Source organism: Acartia tonsa, chromosome 2, assembly GCF_053477335.1.
Source record: "Acartia tonsa isolate MP-2025a chromosome 2, ASM5347733v1, whole genome shotgun sequence".
NCBI lineage: Eukaryota > Metazoa > Arthropoda > Copepoda > Calanoida > Acartiidae > Acartia > Acartia tonsa.
The window spans coordinates 37,299,245-37,314,969 of NC_137261.1; the positions used below are offsets into that span (position 1 = coordinate 37,299,245).

General features: G+C 31.7%; 2 protein-coding genes across 4 annotated transcripts in view; both read left to right on the forward strand.

Annotated features, from left to right (window-relative positions):
• sra (RRM_RCAN_like domain containing protein Sra) overlaps nt 1-5,174 on the forward strand; it is a 35,261-nt gene extending 30,087 nt beyond the window's left edge. The window contains exons 8-10 of one of the 2 annotated variants that reach the window (XR_013876771.1): nt 1,705-2,044; nt 2,207-2,439; nt 4,557-5,174. Coding sequence is in view for 1 of the 2 variants with exons in the window: in XM_080150705.1 (XP_080006831.1) it covers nt 1,705-1,771 (67 nt within the window). In the remaining variant the exon portion in view is untranslated. Of the gene's footprint in view, nt 1-1,704; nt 2,440-4,556 lie in introns of those variants that run through there. The other variant, XM_080150705.1, reaches the window with a different exon arrangement.
• Nucleotides 5,148-15,725, forward strand: part of Exo70 (exocyst complex component 7) — a 43,684-nt gene continuing 33,106 nt past the window's right edge. For both annotated transcript variants that reach the window (XM_080150702.1, XM_080150703.1), the window contains exons 1-2: nt 5,148-5,261; nt 11,943-11,995. In XM_080150702.1, coding sequence (XP_080006828.1) covers nt 5,184-5,261; nt 11,943-11,995 — 131 coding nt within the window. In that variant the 5' untranslated portion in view covers nt 5,148-5,183. The remainder of the gene's footprint in view (nt 5,262-11,942; nt 11,996-15,725) is intronic.

Consider the following 15,725-nt stretch of genomic DNA (forward strand, 5'->3'; position numbering starts at 1 on the left):
AAATATAACTGTTATGTTATTAAGATAATTTTGGGATTTATTTAAATTCTTAAACTTTCAAATTATTACCTATTGCATAATGTATTCATATCTTTTAGGGAGCTTCAAATATAAAAGTTTAGATTTTAAAACTTAACCCCTTACAGTCGGGCCTTTTGCCGCACCTTAATCGGTTCCTATTAGAGCTACAGGGCTAAAATTTTTTGTGCAAATCTCCTGTGTTATGATGAATTTCCGACCTTAATTAAGTCAAGGTCAATTTTTTGCTTCCTTCACCCTTTAATTTAACAACCTTTGTTTTTAGGTCCTTTTTTACTTATAAATTTCAAACGGCTGTAATTTTTTTATTTTTGAAGCTAGAATAAAATTTTTTTTGCAGAAAATGTTTATCTTTATGTAAATTTTAAATAATATTTCAGCGGCCGCAGCTGTACTTGGCAGCTGCCAGCCGCCGCGGCGGATCTTTATGAAATTTTAATACATTATGTAGACATGTAAGATAAGCTTAAGTTTAAAATTTGAAGTCTCTAAGTCAAAAATTGCGGCCACAGGAGCCTTTTAAAGATTTCTGGAGACCTGGAGGATCAGGACCTGCAGGATCATACCTGGAACCTAAAATTGACTTAAACACCTGTATTTAATATAAGGATGTACTACTAGAGGATATTTTAGTATTTTGGTAAGATAAAATGCTTTGTTTAAGTCAATAAAAAATTTTGCTCTTTACCTGGATGACCCTGCCAGGTTTGCTGGCATCCTGTGCCCGCCAGGATGGAGATATTCCAAAAAAATTCAACTCTCAGTTATGTCTCATACCCACACTTAAAAAGTCAAGCAGTTTGGGCTCTTTATCTTTCACACACAGATAGAAAAAACCGGATGGGGGGGCGTTCAACGCCCCCCCCCCCCCCCCGACCGTTAAGGGTTAAGGATATCTATTTATAAACCAGTATTTTTTATAACATTTATATGAATTTACTTAGGTTAACTTATTTGCATGTGAGTTCTCTTTCTAATTCATTTTTTTCATGTTTCTTATTATATTTCTTGTATCCTCCTTTTGCATAAAGGCGTATTTAAGTTATATATTCATATTTTGCCATGTATGCACGTATTCCATTGTGTCCCGGGGCTATTCTTACACTTTTATTCTTCTTCAAGGTATATAAGATACACAGCTCTTTTCTATATTAAGTTTTACAGAATGGAATTTGAGTCAACTATTGTTTACCTATTTTAACTTTTTTCATAATTATATCATAAATTATGAATTGCGATTCATCTTGAAAGCTTTTGTAGCTTACAACATCTATTATCTTTATCTTTATAGATCATGGGATAAGATTTTATAAAAAAAGAAATTAACCACTTAGGTAAACAGATGTCCATTTAGGTATACACTGTTTTATGTGCATACAAGTAAATTTAAACAAGAACAAGGTCATACCAAGGGCTTTGTTCAATTTTTATGCATAAAAATACTAAAGTTTGCTAATTTTTAACCTTGAATTTTCTGTTATCCTTTTGATGTGAAATAATTTAAGTTTTACTTTTGAAATATTATAAAACAAAAGTTTAAAGATTCTGATTATATAATATTGCACTCTAATAACAGCTGTATAATAACAACTTGTATGAATAATCAAACACTATACTGATCTGATTTATATTATTATTTGATATTGAATGGTATTGTAACCCCTGCAGGCCTCCTGGTAGTAAGATGATGCAAACACGATGCCCAGAAAGGAAAAACTCCATAGAAGACTAGTCACGCCCCACCACACACTCACACATACCCTTCTGTACACGTCCTGCCCCCTCCTCCCTTCCTCCCAAACTTTTGTATTATATGTTTCTATCATAAATATATTAATGTGCACTTGTATTCTTTAAAGTGTCCCCAATATGTACTGTTCGTACATTAGTACACTTGAAGTAGCTGCATTAGTATTACACTTTTTTCCCTTCTTCAATGTCAGATTGTAAGGAAGTTCAGTTTTTTTTTATAAAAAAAATGATCAATATTGTGCACTGATAATTTGTACCTAGGTATCTTATTTTTGTTTCAAAAGTACTCGCAAATCTTATGTAACTGATAAAAAAGGGCTCTGTTATAAGTTTGCTTTAGTGAAAAAAATACATTTTTGACAGTACATTAATGCATATTATTGATCATTACTAAATTTGTATTATATTATTTTAGTGTTATTCAGGTTGCTTTGTGATTTTGAAATCTCCCAGACACTAAATGAATGTCTTTCTATTCAGAAATGGAAGATTTTTTTATATAGAAAATAATATATTTTCATTTTGGAGGAGAGGATAAAGAAATAACTTTTTCACATCTCTAAGCCTTAATAACTATTTAATGAATATTTATTCAATAACTCGTGAATAACATATGTTAAAAGCAATTTTATTACTAGAGAAAAACAGGTAAAAATATCTTAAAATGCCACTAAATATTACCATTGATATGATTTTATAATAACAATCTTAAATAATACATTAAATAAGTACTGCAATAGTAATGTAACTGTATATCTTTATAAATCTTAATAACCAAAGGATAAGATACAATGTTATGATAATAAATCTAACACTCATCTTTTTATGAAATTAATCAAAGCAAAGTCTTTAGGTAAATAGAATCATCAATTTTTAAGGAAGTGAACTTTTAAAAGGATTTTTCATATCAGTAAAGAAATTAGAACCTACATAATTACCTTATTTTATTATAAAGGTAGAGGGGCAAATTGTACTTTTCGTGCATGTACATATTTAATGTGTGTTAAAATAAATCTTTGGTTGATAATCCACCAGTTGTGGCATTTAAATATCATGAAAGATACTATTAATTTAGTTAAAAAAAGCACAATTTGCCCCCCACTCCTGAGCATGAACTGTGCCCTAGTAATGATTAGAAAAATAGTTTTGTATGTCAAGTATGAATTTTATCTCTGTATGACAATAACGTAGTTTTATTGATAATCACAATATTATTTAAAAGTTAATAACAATCACAATTAAAAGTTTCATTTAAGATAATTAAAATTTTTGGATATAATATGTCCAAAATGTTATTAGATATAAGTGTCTAGATGCAGTCTTCTGATTGTTTGTGTTACCTTGTCTTATCTGTCAATTAATCAGTTAGAACAAACATTGCTTGGATATTCAATACACTGCATCCAATAATATTTGCTCCTAAAGTCCCTAGGTCATACTTCAAACTTTCAGTCAATATAAGGCTTGAAAGTTTGTGTTATTAAACCTTGTTGATAAACAACGGAAACCGCCTAATATTGCGTGTTGCCTTGTCATGTCAACTATAATGTTTGTCTGTCTTTTTGTCTTTATATCAAATGGGAATAACACGTATTTTGTCAAAACGTCAGCTAAGTGTCTGTTTTTTTTAGAGGAGGAAAAATGTCTTTTTTACCTTTAATCCTTACTGCCTTCTCTTACTATTAACTTTTCAAACTTGGAAAATATGATTCCAGGAAATTCTGTGTACTTAAACCATTTTTCAAAGAATTTGAAAAGAAGGTAATCTCATTGTTGAAATTCATGAATAAATTTCCGGAAAAGATTTATTTTTTGACCTTTCAATGGAAGGATAAGGAAAGATAATGAATTACTTTGAATATAATTATTTTTTAAATACAGGGGCAAGTATTATATTTAATGACTTATTAAAATACTAATCTTATTACAAAATGCACTTTTTGGTTTCTCTCTAATTCAAAGGTTGTCATACAATCTTAATTTATAATAATAATTAAAATATTTAAGCATAATTTGTAGGTATTTGGATTGTATTAGTTAATTGTTAGAACTAGAAGGTAGACTATTAAGATTAGAAGGATTTGAGTATTTTGTTAACATATGTAGGGGCTAGACTAAGAATAAAGTAAAGAATCAAGTTAATCATAATTTAAGTAACAACCCAAACTAAAATTCATTAACATTTAACTTGTTTCTTTAATCAAATCTTTGCCTTTCCTGTTAAATAAAATACTTGTCAAGTTTTCCCTAATCTTATTTTCTATCTTCCTTCTCCTTGACTATGTAATTAATCTGATTGTGTCTAATTGTTTGTATTGTGTCTTGATTCTGCAAGCATGTCTAAATTTAGATTTCATAGTTTGTGCCAGTTTCAACCAACTTTCCTATTATTAGATCTAGTCTATTCTATATAGTAAACAACCACAGGGATATTCATAATGAATAACAAATATTGTAAAGCAGGATATTTGGATATTTAAACTTAAGAAAAATAGTCAAAAATTTTATTGACTGAAAGCACGACTACTGTAATCATTCCTTAACATTTGGTTTTTGGAGCAAAAATTAGTTTGATGCCCTATTTATTTACTTTTTTTCGATGTCTTTGATCCTATCCTAGAATTCTGGTTGCATTTTGCACCAATTTTGCAAACTACTCTTCACTTTTCAGTGAGATTTTCTAATCTTTCAACATTTTTATTTGAAAAAAGATTTTTGATAGATAGGCAATGAACAATACTACAATTAGACACTAACATTTTAAGTTTTTTTTATTTGAAAACCTGTTTAAAATCCATCTAGATAGATAGATTATTTAAATTTTGTATTTTATAAAGAAATAATCAAGTAATGCAAATAATTGGTGTTTAACTTCTTATTCAATTGTGATCCTAGATTTTTGTGTTTGATATTTTATTATAAAAAAAACATACTTATTTGATGTAAAAGTTAAATATTTTACAGTAAAACATGTATCAAAAAATATAAAAATTTCACTTTCTAGAAATATGTGGAAAGTTTTATTCGATTTCAATCTTATTTTTCATTATTTTTATCGTTTTTGTATTGATTTCATTTAGGAATTATTTAACTTAAAAATATTTATCTAGTCATAAATGAAATCATTGTAATTTAAGCATTATAATTTGTATTTTAATTATTATCTAATTATGTTAATTAATAAAGATGTTTTATTCGAATTTATTTATCATATTATTATTATTATTTTATTAGTTTATACTATTAATATTTAGGTAGGTATTATATATATGTGTTTAATGTTTAATGGATCCAAAAATAGGTCGTTTGGGATACTTGAAATACTACTCATAACTATACCTAAGTAGATATTTATTATTATTATAATATGTTTTCAGACAAAATTGATAGAAATGGATAATATAATGAGTAGCAAAGATCCGCCTGGATTATACAAACCAGGTCTACAGGCCAAACTTGCTATGGAAAAGGTATTAGTTATTTATCGCATCGTATTATGAACAGCTTTCCGCGGGTATGAAATGTACAATTATAAGATTAAAACCATTTTTTTTGTCTTGAGATGCCGAAGGAATTGTACATTTTTATATTCGTAGAAAACTGGACATAACACGATTCTATACATAATTTTTCAGTGTGGCTGTCAATTACATGAAAGTTTAAGTATATGAAGGAAGATCCCTGCTTCTAACCCAGTCCAAAACTATATTTTTCTTAAACAGGGGTGTATATAAAATTGAATTTCTCCCCTCCACCCCCCAGTTCTTTCTCCCTTTTGTATTGTAAAAATAACAAAATATATTCTTACCCCTAATTTCTATTCACCCACATAGTGGTGAATTTGGGAAAATATGAACCAATGTTTTTCAATCTCTAATTTTATTTTATCTTCCATTATAATCCTTATAATTTTTCATTAGTTTTTCTTGCCTTTTTTTTCACCCAGGTAGCTCCTAAACTGTTGATCCATTTTGAATATTGGGAGTTTTCCTTATAAATGTTCAAACCTGCTTCTTTCTAGTTTAATATTTCCTGGGAGATACGGGAAATTGCAGGGCTTTTAATTATACTGATACCCAAAGTATAACTCATTCTTTGGCTTAACATTTTTGATTATTTTTTTAATTTTTTGTTTGTTTGGTTCGAACTAGCAGTGTCCAGGGAAAAATGGAATGTAATTCTGACAAACAATTCTAAGTGAAAATTTCCCCTCAACCCCCTTCCCTTTTGTTCTCCCCTTATTACCCACTTTCATTTCAGTTACACCAATAAACAAGATTTACTCCAACGAAATATTTAATCTTCGGCAATTTTAAATGGATTTTATTGGCTGACTAGCAGCCCCTGGCAGTCAGGGTTGGCATTAAAAAAACCACTTGGTTTAAACCAAGTGTTTTAAACCAAAAAAACCAAGCTTAAAAAAACTAAAAAAACCAAGTTGGGGATGGTTTTTTAAAAAATATTTATACAAAAGCCTATCTTTCCAGTTATATCTTTTTATAATGTAAATAATACAGTAAATAAGTGTCAAAAACCTAAATACCTGATATATTATTCTTTTAATAGTTTAAATCTTGTACTTTGGTGATTATATCTAATAGCATACAACAGTAGACACAGTGAAATAGAGACATACAGATATATAAAATATACAGATAATTAACTTTATACTAAATTAGAATACTATAATTTGGATATTACTTAAAAAACGAAAAAAACTGGTTTAAACCAAAAAAAACAAAGTGGTTTGTTCTTTTAAAAAAAACCTGGTTTTTTACCAACCCTGCTGGCAGTGTCTAAGGGGGGGGGGCGTAATGACATTTATTCGTAATCCGTGAGCAAAATGGTCTTAAAATTTAGCTAGACCCTTCAAACTTGGTATATAAGCCTAGTCCTATAGGTATTACATCTAAATGGCAAAAAAATCCAAAATTTTTTATTTTAAGGTTAGGTTAGGTAAGAAAAACCCTGCGGAAATGGGGTTTTTAGGCTTTTTTTGGTCGATTTTGATGTGGAAACTTACCCTAAATTGTTTTTTTTAGGGTTTTAACTTAAATACACTGTATCTATTCGTATGGACATTATTGAAGATGATTCAGCAAGTCGGGGACCGACCCCAGGGGGCTAGGTGGGTGGCCCGCAGGGGTTAGTGCCTTTTCCCAATACATATGTTGTGATACATCTAATTATAGGTTTTTTAGTTCAAGGAACTCAAATTCAGAGCTAAAATAAGCATTAGACTAATCTGAAGCTAGCCCCAGCGGGCTAGGTTGGTGGCCCGCAGGGGTTAAGTTCATTTTTTCCAATATATATCTTGTTATATATCAAAATATAGGTTTTTTAGGTCAAGAAACTCAAATTCTGAGCAAAAATTAACATTAGACTAACCTGAAGCTAACCCCCCCCCGGGCTAGGTTGGTTTTCTGCAGGGCTTAAGAGCATTTACATAACCTAACCTATAAACTTACTTATATTTTTACATGTTTTTTCTTGAATAAACTTTGTCTATTAATGAGGACTTTATTTAAGATAATCCAGCTAGTCGGGAACCGACCCCAGCAGGTTAGGTTGGTGGCCCGCAGGGGTTAAGTGCATTTTTCCCAATATATATGTTGTTATACATCTAATTTTAAGTTTTTTTAGGTCAGTTAACTCAAATTTAGAGCTAGAATTAGCATAAGACTAATCTGAAGCTAGCCCCAGCGGGCTAGGTCGGTGGCCCGCAGGGGTTAAATGCATTATTTTCCAATATATATCTTGTTATATATCAAAATATAGGTTTTTATGGTCAAGAAACTCAAATTCAGAGCTAAAATAAGCATAAGTGTTACCTGAAGCTAACCCCCGTTGGCTAGGTAGATCTTCTGCAGGGCTTAAGTGCATTTTACCTAACCTAACCTAGAAACTTACTTATTTTTTTGGTTTTTTCCTTGAATGAACTGTGTCTATGAATGAGGAAATTTTTTTAGATGATCCAGCAAGTTGGGGACTTCCTTGGGTCAGCCTCCTGTATGAAGAATCTTTTAAATGTTGGCTTTAGGACTGAACACTGTGTATCTAAGTAAAACCTAGCCCGCCTGGGTCAGTCCCCGACTTGCTAGATCATCTTAAATAATGTTCTCATGAACAGTTTATTCAATTAAAAAAACTTCAAAAAAGTAAGATTCTAGGTTAGGTTTGGTAAAATGCATTTAAGCCTTGCAGGCAACCCACCTAGCCCGCAGGGGCTAGCTTCAGATTAGTCTGATTCAATTATTAGCTCTCAATTTGAATTTCTGGACCTAAAAAACCTATAATTTTATGTATGACAGCACATACTTTTTAAAAATGCACTTAACCCCTGCGGGCCACCCACCTAGCCTGCTGGGGTCGGTCCCCAACTTGCTTGATCATCTTAAATAATGTTCTCATAAATAGACAGTTTATTCCAGAAAAAACCTTAAAAAAAAAGTAAGGTTCCAGGTTAGGTTAGGTAAAATGCACTTAGGACTTGCAGGCAATCCACCTAGCCCGCTGGGGCTAGCTTCAGATTAGTCTGATCCTTTTATTAGCTGTAAATTTGAGTTTCTTGACCTAAAAAACCTATAATTTGATGTATGATAATACATACTTTTTCTAAAAAATGCATTTAACCCCTACGGGCCACCCACCTAGCCCGCTGGGGTCAGTCTTCGACTTGCTTGATCATCTGAAATAAGATCCACATGAATGGACAGTTTATTTGAGAAACAAAACCTAAAAAAAATAATATTAAATGTAAGTTTTTAGGTTAGGTTAGGTAAAATGTACTTAAGCCCTGTTGGCAACCCACCTAGCCCAGTGTTAGCTTCAGATTAGTCTAATGCTTATTTCAGCTCTGAATTTGAGTTCTTTGACCTAAAAAAACTATAATTGGTTGTATCTCAACATATATATTGGGAAAATGCACTTAACCCCTGCAGGCCACCCACCTAGCCTGCTGGGGTTAGCTTCAGATTATTCTAATGCTTATTTTAGCTCTGAATTTGAGTTCTTGACCTTAAAAACCTATATTTTGATATATCACAAGATGTATTTTGGAAAATAATGCACTTAACCCCTGCAGGCCACCGACCTAGCCCGCTGGGGCTAACTTCAGATTAGTCGGTCCTCGACTTGCTGGATCATTTTAAATAAAGTCCTCATTAATAGACACAGTTTATTCAAGAAAAAAACCTGTAAAAATATAAGTAAGTTTCTAGGTTAGGTTAGGTAAATGCTCTTAAGCCCTGCAGAAAACCAACCTAGCCCGGGGGGGTTAGCTTCAGGTTAGTCTAATGGTAATTTTCGCTCAGAATTTAAGTTTCTTGACCTAAAAAACCTATATTTTGATATATAACAAGATATATATTGGAAAAAATGCACTTAACCCCCGCGGGCCACCAACCTAGCCCTCTGGGGTGGGTTCCGACTTGCTGGATTATCTTAAATAAAGTCCTCATTAATAGACAAAGTTTATAAAAAAACATGTTAAAATATAAGTAAGTTTCTAGTTTAGGTTAGGTAAATGCTCTTAAGCCCTGCAAAAAACCAACCTAGCCCGGGGGGGTTAGCTTCAGGTTAGTCTAATGCTAATTTTCGCTTAGAATTTGAGTTTATTAACCTAAAAAACCTATATTTTGATCTATAACATGATATATATTGGAAAAAATGCACTTAACCCCTGCGGGCCACCAACCTAGCCCGCTGGGGCTAGCTTCAGATTAGTCTAATGCTTATTTTAGCTCTAAATTTGAGTTCCTTGACCTAAAAAACCTATAATTAGATGTATTACAACACATGTATTGGGAAAAAGGCACTTAACCCCTGCGGGCCACCCACCTAGCCCCCTGGGGTCGGTCCCCGACTTGCTGAATCATCTTAAATAAAGTCCATATGAATAGATACAGTGTATTTAAGTTAATACCCTAAGAAAAAACAATTTAAGTTAAGTGTCCACATCAAAATAGACAAAAAAAAGCCTAAAAACCCCATTTCCGCAGGGTTTTTCTTACCTAACCTAACCTTAAAATAAAAAATTTTGGATTTTTTTGCCATTTAGATGTAATAGGGTAACGCGGGGTAATTCCGGTCAATTTTTTTCTTCAACTTAAAAAAAAACATACTTCCCAAAAACTTTTTCCGGTTTTTAAGAGTGCAAATGAACGATATGGCAATAACGAAGAAGCCTGTCTTGGTCCCATTAAGATCTCGCAACTAGAAGTCTGTCAAAAATCGGTTTAAAGGGCGGCGGTTGGCCTATACCGGAATTACCCCACCGGTGGGGCTATTCCGGTCAGTTGACTTTGGGGGGGTGGAACACCCCCTTAAAATATTTTTTTTTTAAATATTAAACTATGAGTAGAAAGCTGAGGTCATTAGCTTTCTAACAGTACTAGTCGCATGCAGATCAGACAATTTTTTGACAACATTTTCCCCATTTTAAAAAAGTCGGTAAAATCGCAAAAAAAACATCAATTTTTTTCATGCAAACTTTTTAAAAAAAATCATACTTTTTATTATATGATTAGGTTTTTTTAAGCTTTATACATAAATTAGAGGCAATTTCTGATTCGCAGGTCTTGGAATTTCTTGAAAAAAGTGATTTTTTCCCAAAAAATTTTTAATTTTAAAAATCCTGCCAGTTTTGACAGCAGTTTTTGATACAATTTTTCTTGTCTCAAATTGGCTAGGATTGACCTACAAGGGTGGTTAAGGTGTCTAAAGATGCAAAATTACATGCCTGACAATTAACTCGAAATGATATGGGGTCTAACTCTAATATTTCAACACATTTTATGCAACAGGAATTTTGAAAATGCAAAATTTTGAATATGTACTCTAAATCTTGGAGATAGAACCCATATCCTGGGGAGTTTTTGTTAGGACATGCAAAGAGCTTTCTATAGACACCTTAAACACCTTTCTAGCTTAATCCTAGCCGATTTGACATAAAAAATCCAAACCGCGCAAAAATCGCGAACACCCTCTTATACGAAAAAGATGCAAGAGTTTCATATGGAATTTAAAATCTTCTAGCGGTCTTTCTATTAGACATACCCCTTCTTACATGAGCCAATGCAGCTGATACATCTTCAGGCAAATATTTAAGGCGTTCCTTTGGGTGATATACTCTTCCCATTACTATAAAAATGTGTCTGAAAAATTTTAAATGTCTTTACAATTTGAAAAGCTTAGGCAACAAAACATGTATAATACAAGCAGTAAAATGACTAATAATGTACATCTAACAACAGGCAAGGGAAGGTTAAAGCCTTTGTCATGCATTGGGGTTGTTCATGCTTCCAGATCACCTGAAAAAAACATTAGGGTATAATATATTTATAAATATAGTAATAAAAAAAAAGTAAAAAAAGTGACCGGAATTGACCATATTTTTGAGACGAAAAAAAAATTATGAAAAAATCAAGTTAGAACAACGCCTCCAATTGCAAACGATAAATGAATGCCATATCTTTCATTTTACAAAAACCCGCGGGTCAATAGGACTTACCATTTTTTCACAATTTTAGGTTGAACATGGCCTATTTTGAAAAAATTTTTTTGCAAATTTTTTGCAACTTTTTGAGGGCAAAAAAATCATAGAAGGAGTGATCTGACAAAAATTTGCTGAAGTAAGAAATGAAAGTATAGGCAATAAACTACAACTTTGCTTTTCTGAAGATCTCTCGCAAACGTTTAGAACACCGTTAAAAAACGGTTTTAAAAAAGTTGGTCGAGTGACCGGAATTAGACCCCCCTACCGCATTTACCCCACGTTACCCTACCTATAGGACTAGGCTTATATACCAAGTTTGAAGGGTCTAGCTAAATTTTAAGACCATTTTGCTCACGGATTACGAATAAATGTCATTACGCCCCCCCCCCCTTTTTTCAACCAATAAGTTTAATTTACATGAGTAGGTACTTTTTTGTTTATTATCTTTCAGGGATGTACACAACTTTTCATCCGTTTGTCTAGCTAATCTCTTAAGATCCCTAAGTAAATATTTGAGAACTCTGAAGTTTAAAGTTTTAAAATTACCTTTCAGTAGACGTAGTAAGGGTGTTTAAAGACATCTTTAACAGATAGTTAAGAACAGATTCTGATTAATAAATAAAATTTCAATTATACAATCTTTCATTGATTTTAGGATAATTTGGACTGGCTTAAGGAACAATGCGCTGAATCTGAACAATTGGCTAGGTACGTTTATTTTAGTTATAGACTATAAGAAAATGGTAATAGAACGGGAAAAAATGAATTCAAGAACAATTTTTTATCGTAATAGATTAATTTTACGTTTCATGTAACCCTTAGATTATGTAATCTTGTCCCAAATAGGATGTGCAATTGTTTTGAATAAGGGGGAACGTTTTTAATCCTCTTAGTTTTATTTCCATTTTAATACTTTTATAAACTTGCCGCATTTTTCATATTTTCCTTGTTTACAGAAAAATGTCTTTTATTCCCGAGTTTTATCATTTTAACCTTTGATTTTCAAATTTTAAAATAAAAAAATATTTCCGTTAAAATTTATTACCTACGTCTAATTTCATTTAAAAATGTGTCAGAATATTTTGGTAATGAATCATTAATCTTCCAAACTATTTTTAATAAACTTTTTCACATAGAGATGACTTGAAATATTTCATAATTGCCAAAGTTTTTGACATCTTGAGGATTAAAATTTTGAGGAAAATTATCTTTTAAGAGGATTTTTAATACATTTTCAATTTAAGAATAATGTAGAATCATATTAAATAATAGGTATTAGCAAGGTTTTTTATTTGTCCCTGTCCGTTTTAAGATCTCAAAAGCCAAAAATAGTTAAAGTTGGCAATGTAGGAGGAATAGATCCAGAGGTGGATTCTTTAAAATAATTTGCCTCAAAATCGCTTAGTGGGGCAAAATTGTTGCCGTGAAAAATCCACCAAAATCACATTAAAAATCTGGGTTATGAACATAAGATTTTATTTAATTTTTGTAGATTTTTAATGTGATTTTGGTGGATTTTTCACGGAAACAATATATAGACCTTAGTTATTATGTTCCTCCATTGTCAGTGGAGGGGATTCTTAAGGGTGGGGAAGGGGGGGGGGGTCTCGTTATATTGGCCACATGGGAGAAACATTTTTTCAGGGAATGCGGGAATCTCAAAATACCCAATTATTCTAAAACATTAATATTTTACAAATTAAAAGAGGATTAGATTTTATAATCTCAAATATTTTTATTTTTTTGTAATTTTTGTTTACGTTTAATAGTTACCTACCTACCTAGTTAGTTTATGTTCAGGATTTTTTTAAAAATTGCATATTTGTAGTTACAAAAAGATATTAAGTACACGTTATCCAAAAAAACTTGTTTTCAATTTTGATAAATTAAAATTAAGTACCTAAGTATTGAATTTTTTCTTTGATGATAATTCATTGTTTGTCTATTAAACAAGTTAACATTCCAAGGGGGGGGGGGGGGAGTTTGTACAGTTATAGGAAATGAAAATTCAGTATCAAATTTTGGCTTGGCCGTTTGGGCTTGTTTTTATAGTTATCAACCTAATTCTTTTTGTAAACTCTCTTATATGATTGAATCTACCTGTAAAACTTTGAAAATTGAATTTTGGGACTTTCCCTCTAGGGGCTAGTGGTGCAAAAGACTCCCCCAAACACTAAAATTTTAAGTAATGCGCTTATTTTTAAAGATATCAAGCTGATTTTTAAATGGAACCTTTTATTGCATAAATGAGTTGATTAGCCATCCCATATTTCATTTTTGCACCTTACCTCAAGGGGCATGTAAGCTCAAAACTTATAAATTTTGTATTTGGGGGGGTTGTTTTACTCCAAAAGCCCCTAGAAGTAAAGTGCAAAAATGAAATATGGGGTGGCTAATCAACTCATCTATGTAATAAAAGGTTCCATTTAAAAAATCAGCTCGATATCTTTAAAAATAAGCTTATAACTTAAAATTTTAGTGTTTTGGGGGGTCTTTTGCCCCACTAGCCCCTAGAGGGAAAGTCCCAAAATTAAATTTTCAAAGTTTTACAGGTAGATCCAATCATATAAGAGAGTTTACAAAAAGAATTAGGTTGATAACTATAAAAACAAGCCCAAACGGCCAGGGCAAAATTTGATACTAATTTTCATTTCCTATAACTGTAAAAACTTTCCCCCCCCCCCCCCTTTGAATTGAAAGATTTAAATTAAAACTAGATAGTTATATGGGTAGGTACTGAGTTGTTATTTAATTTTATTTGACTTTTCTTTTCTTTTGATGCTCACAAAACTTTATGGATGAAAGTGAATTAAGGGGGGGGGGGGGAAGTTTGTACACTTATAGGAAATGAAATTCAGTACCAAAGTTTGGGAGGGTCGTATGGGCTTGTTTTTAAAGTTATCAACCTAATTCTTTTTGTAGGCTCTCTTATATGACTTGATATACACGGAAAACTTTGAAAATTGAATTTCGGTACTTTCCTTCTAGGGGCTTGTGGAGCAAAAGACCCCCAAAACACTAAAAATATGAGTTCTGACCTTATTTTTAAAGATATCAACCTGATTTTTTCTTTATAATACTTTTTTAACATACCCGAATCAACGAATCATTACAGATTTCATTTTGGGACTTTCCTTCTAGGGGCTTGTGGAGCAAAAGACCCCCAAAACACAAAAATATAAGTACTGGGCTTATTTTTTAAGGTATCGACCTGATTTTTTTATAATACTTTTTTAACATAATCGAATTAACGAACCATTACAGATTTCATTTTGGGACTTTCCTTCTAGGGGCCTTGTGGAGCAAGAGACCCCAAAAACACAAAAATATGAGTACTGGGCTTATTTTTGAAGATATCAACCTGTTTTTTTAAAAAAAAAAAAAATAATATTTAAACATAACCGAATCTACGAACCATTACAGATTTCATTTTGGGACTTTCCTTCTAGGGGCTTGTGGAGCAAGAGACCCCCAAAAATCATAAAAATATGAGTTGTGGGCTTCTTTTTTAAGATATCAACCTGATTTTTTATATAAAAATACTATTTTAACATAACCGAATCTACGAACCATTACAGATTTCATTTTGGGACTTTCCTTCTACGGGTTTGTGGAGCAAAAGACCCCAAAAACACTAAAAATATGAGTTCTGAGCTTATTTTTTAAGATATCAACCTGATTTTTAAAAAGTAATACTGTTTTAACATAACCAAATTAAGAAAACATTACAGATTTCATTTTGGGACTTTCCTTCTAGGGGCTAGTGGAGCAAAGATTCCAAAACCACTAAAAATATGAGTTCTGAGCTTAATTTTAAAGATATCAACCTGATCTTTTTAAAATAATACTTTTTTAACATAACCGAACTAAGAAACCATTAAGGATTTCATTTTGGGACTTTCCTTCTAGGGGCTTGTGGAGCAAAAGACCCCCAAAACACTAAAAATATGAGTTCTGAGCTTATTTTTTAGGATAACCTGAGAACTCAATTTATTTTGTTTTGGAGGTGTTTTACCCTTCTTTCCCCTAAAAGGAAAGTGCCAAAATGAAATTATTAGTGGCTACCTAGTTCAAACATGTGAAAAAAGTTTTCATGATAAAAATCAGCTCAATATCTCTAAAAATATTTTTTGGGGGTCTTTTGCCCCACTAGCTTCTAGAAGGAAAGTCCCAAAATGAAATCTGTAATGGTTTCTTAGTTCGGTTATGTTAAAAAAAGTGTTCTTAAAAAAATCAGGTTGATATATTTAAAAATTAGGTCAGAACTCATATTTTTAGTGTTTTTGGGGTCTTTTGCTCCACAAGCCCCTAGAAGGAAAGTCCCAAAATTAAATCTGTAATGGTTCGTAGATTAGGTTATGTTAAAATAGTATTTTTATATAAAAAATCAGGTTGATATCTTTAAAAATAAGCTCCGAACTCATATTTTTAGTGTTTT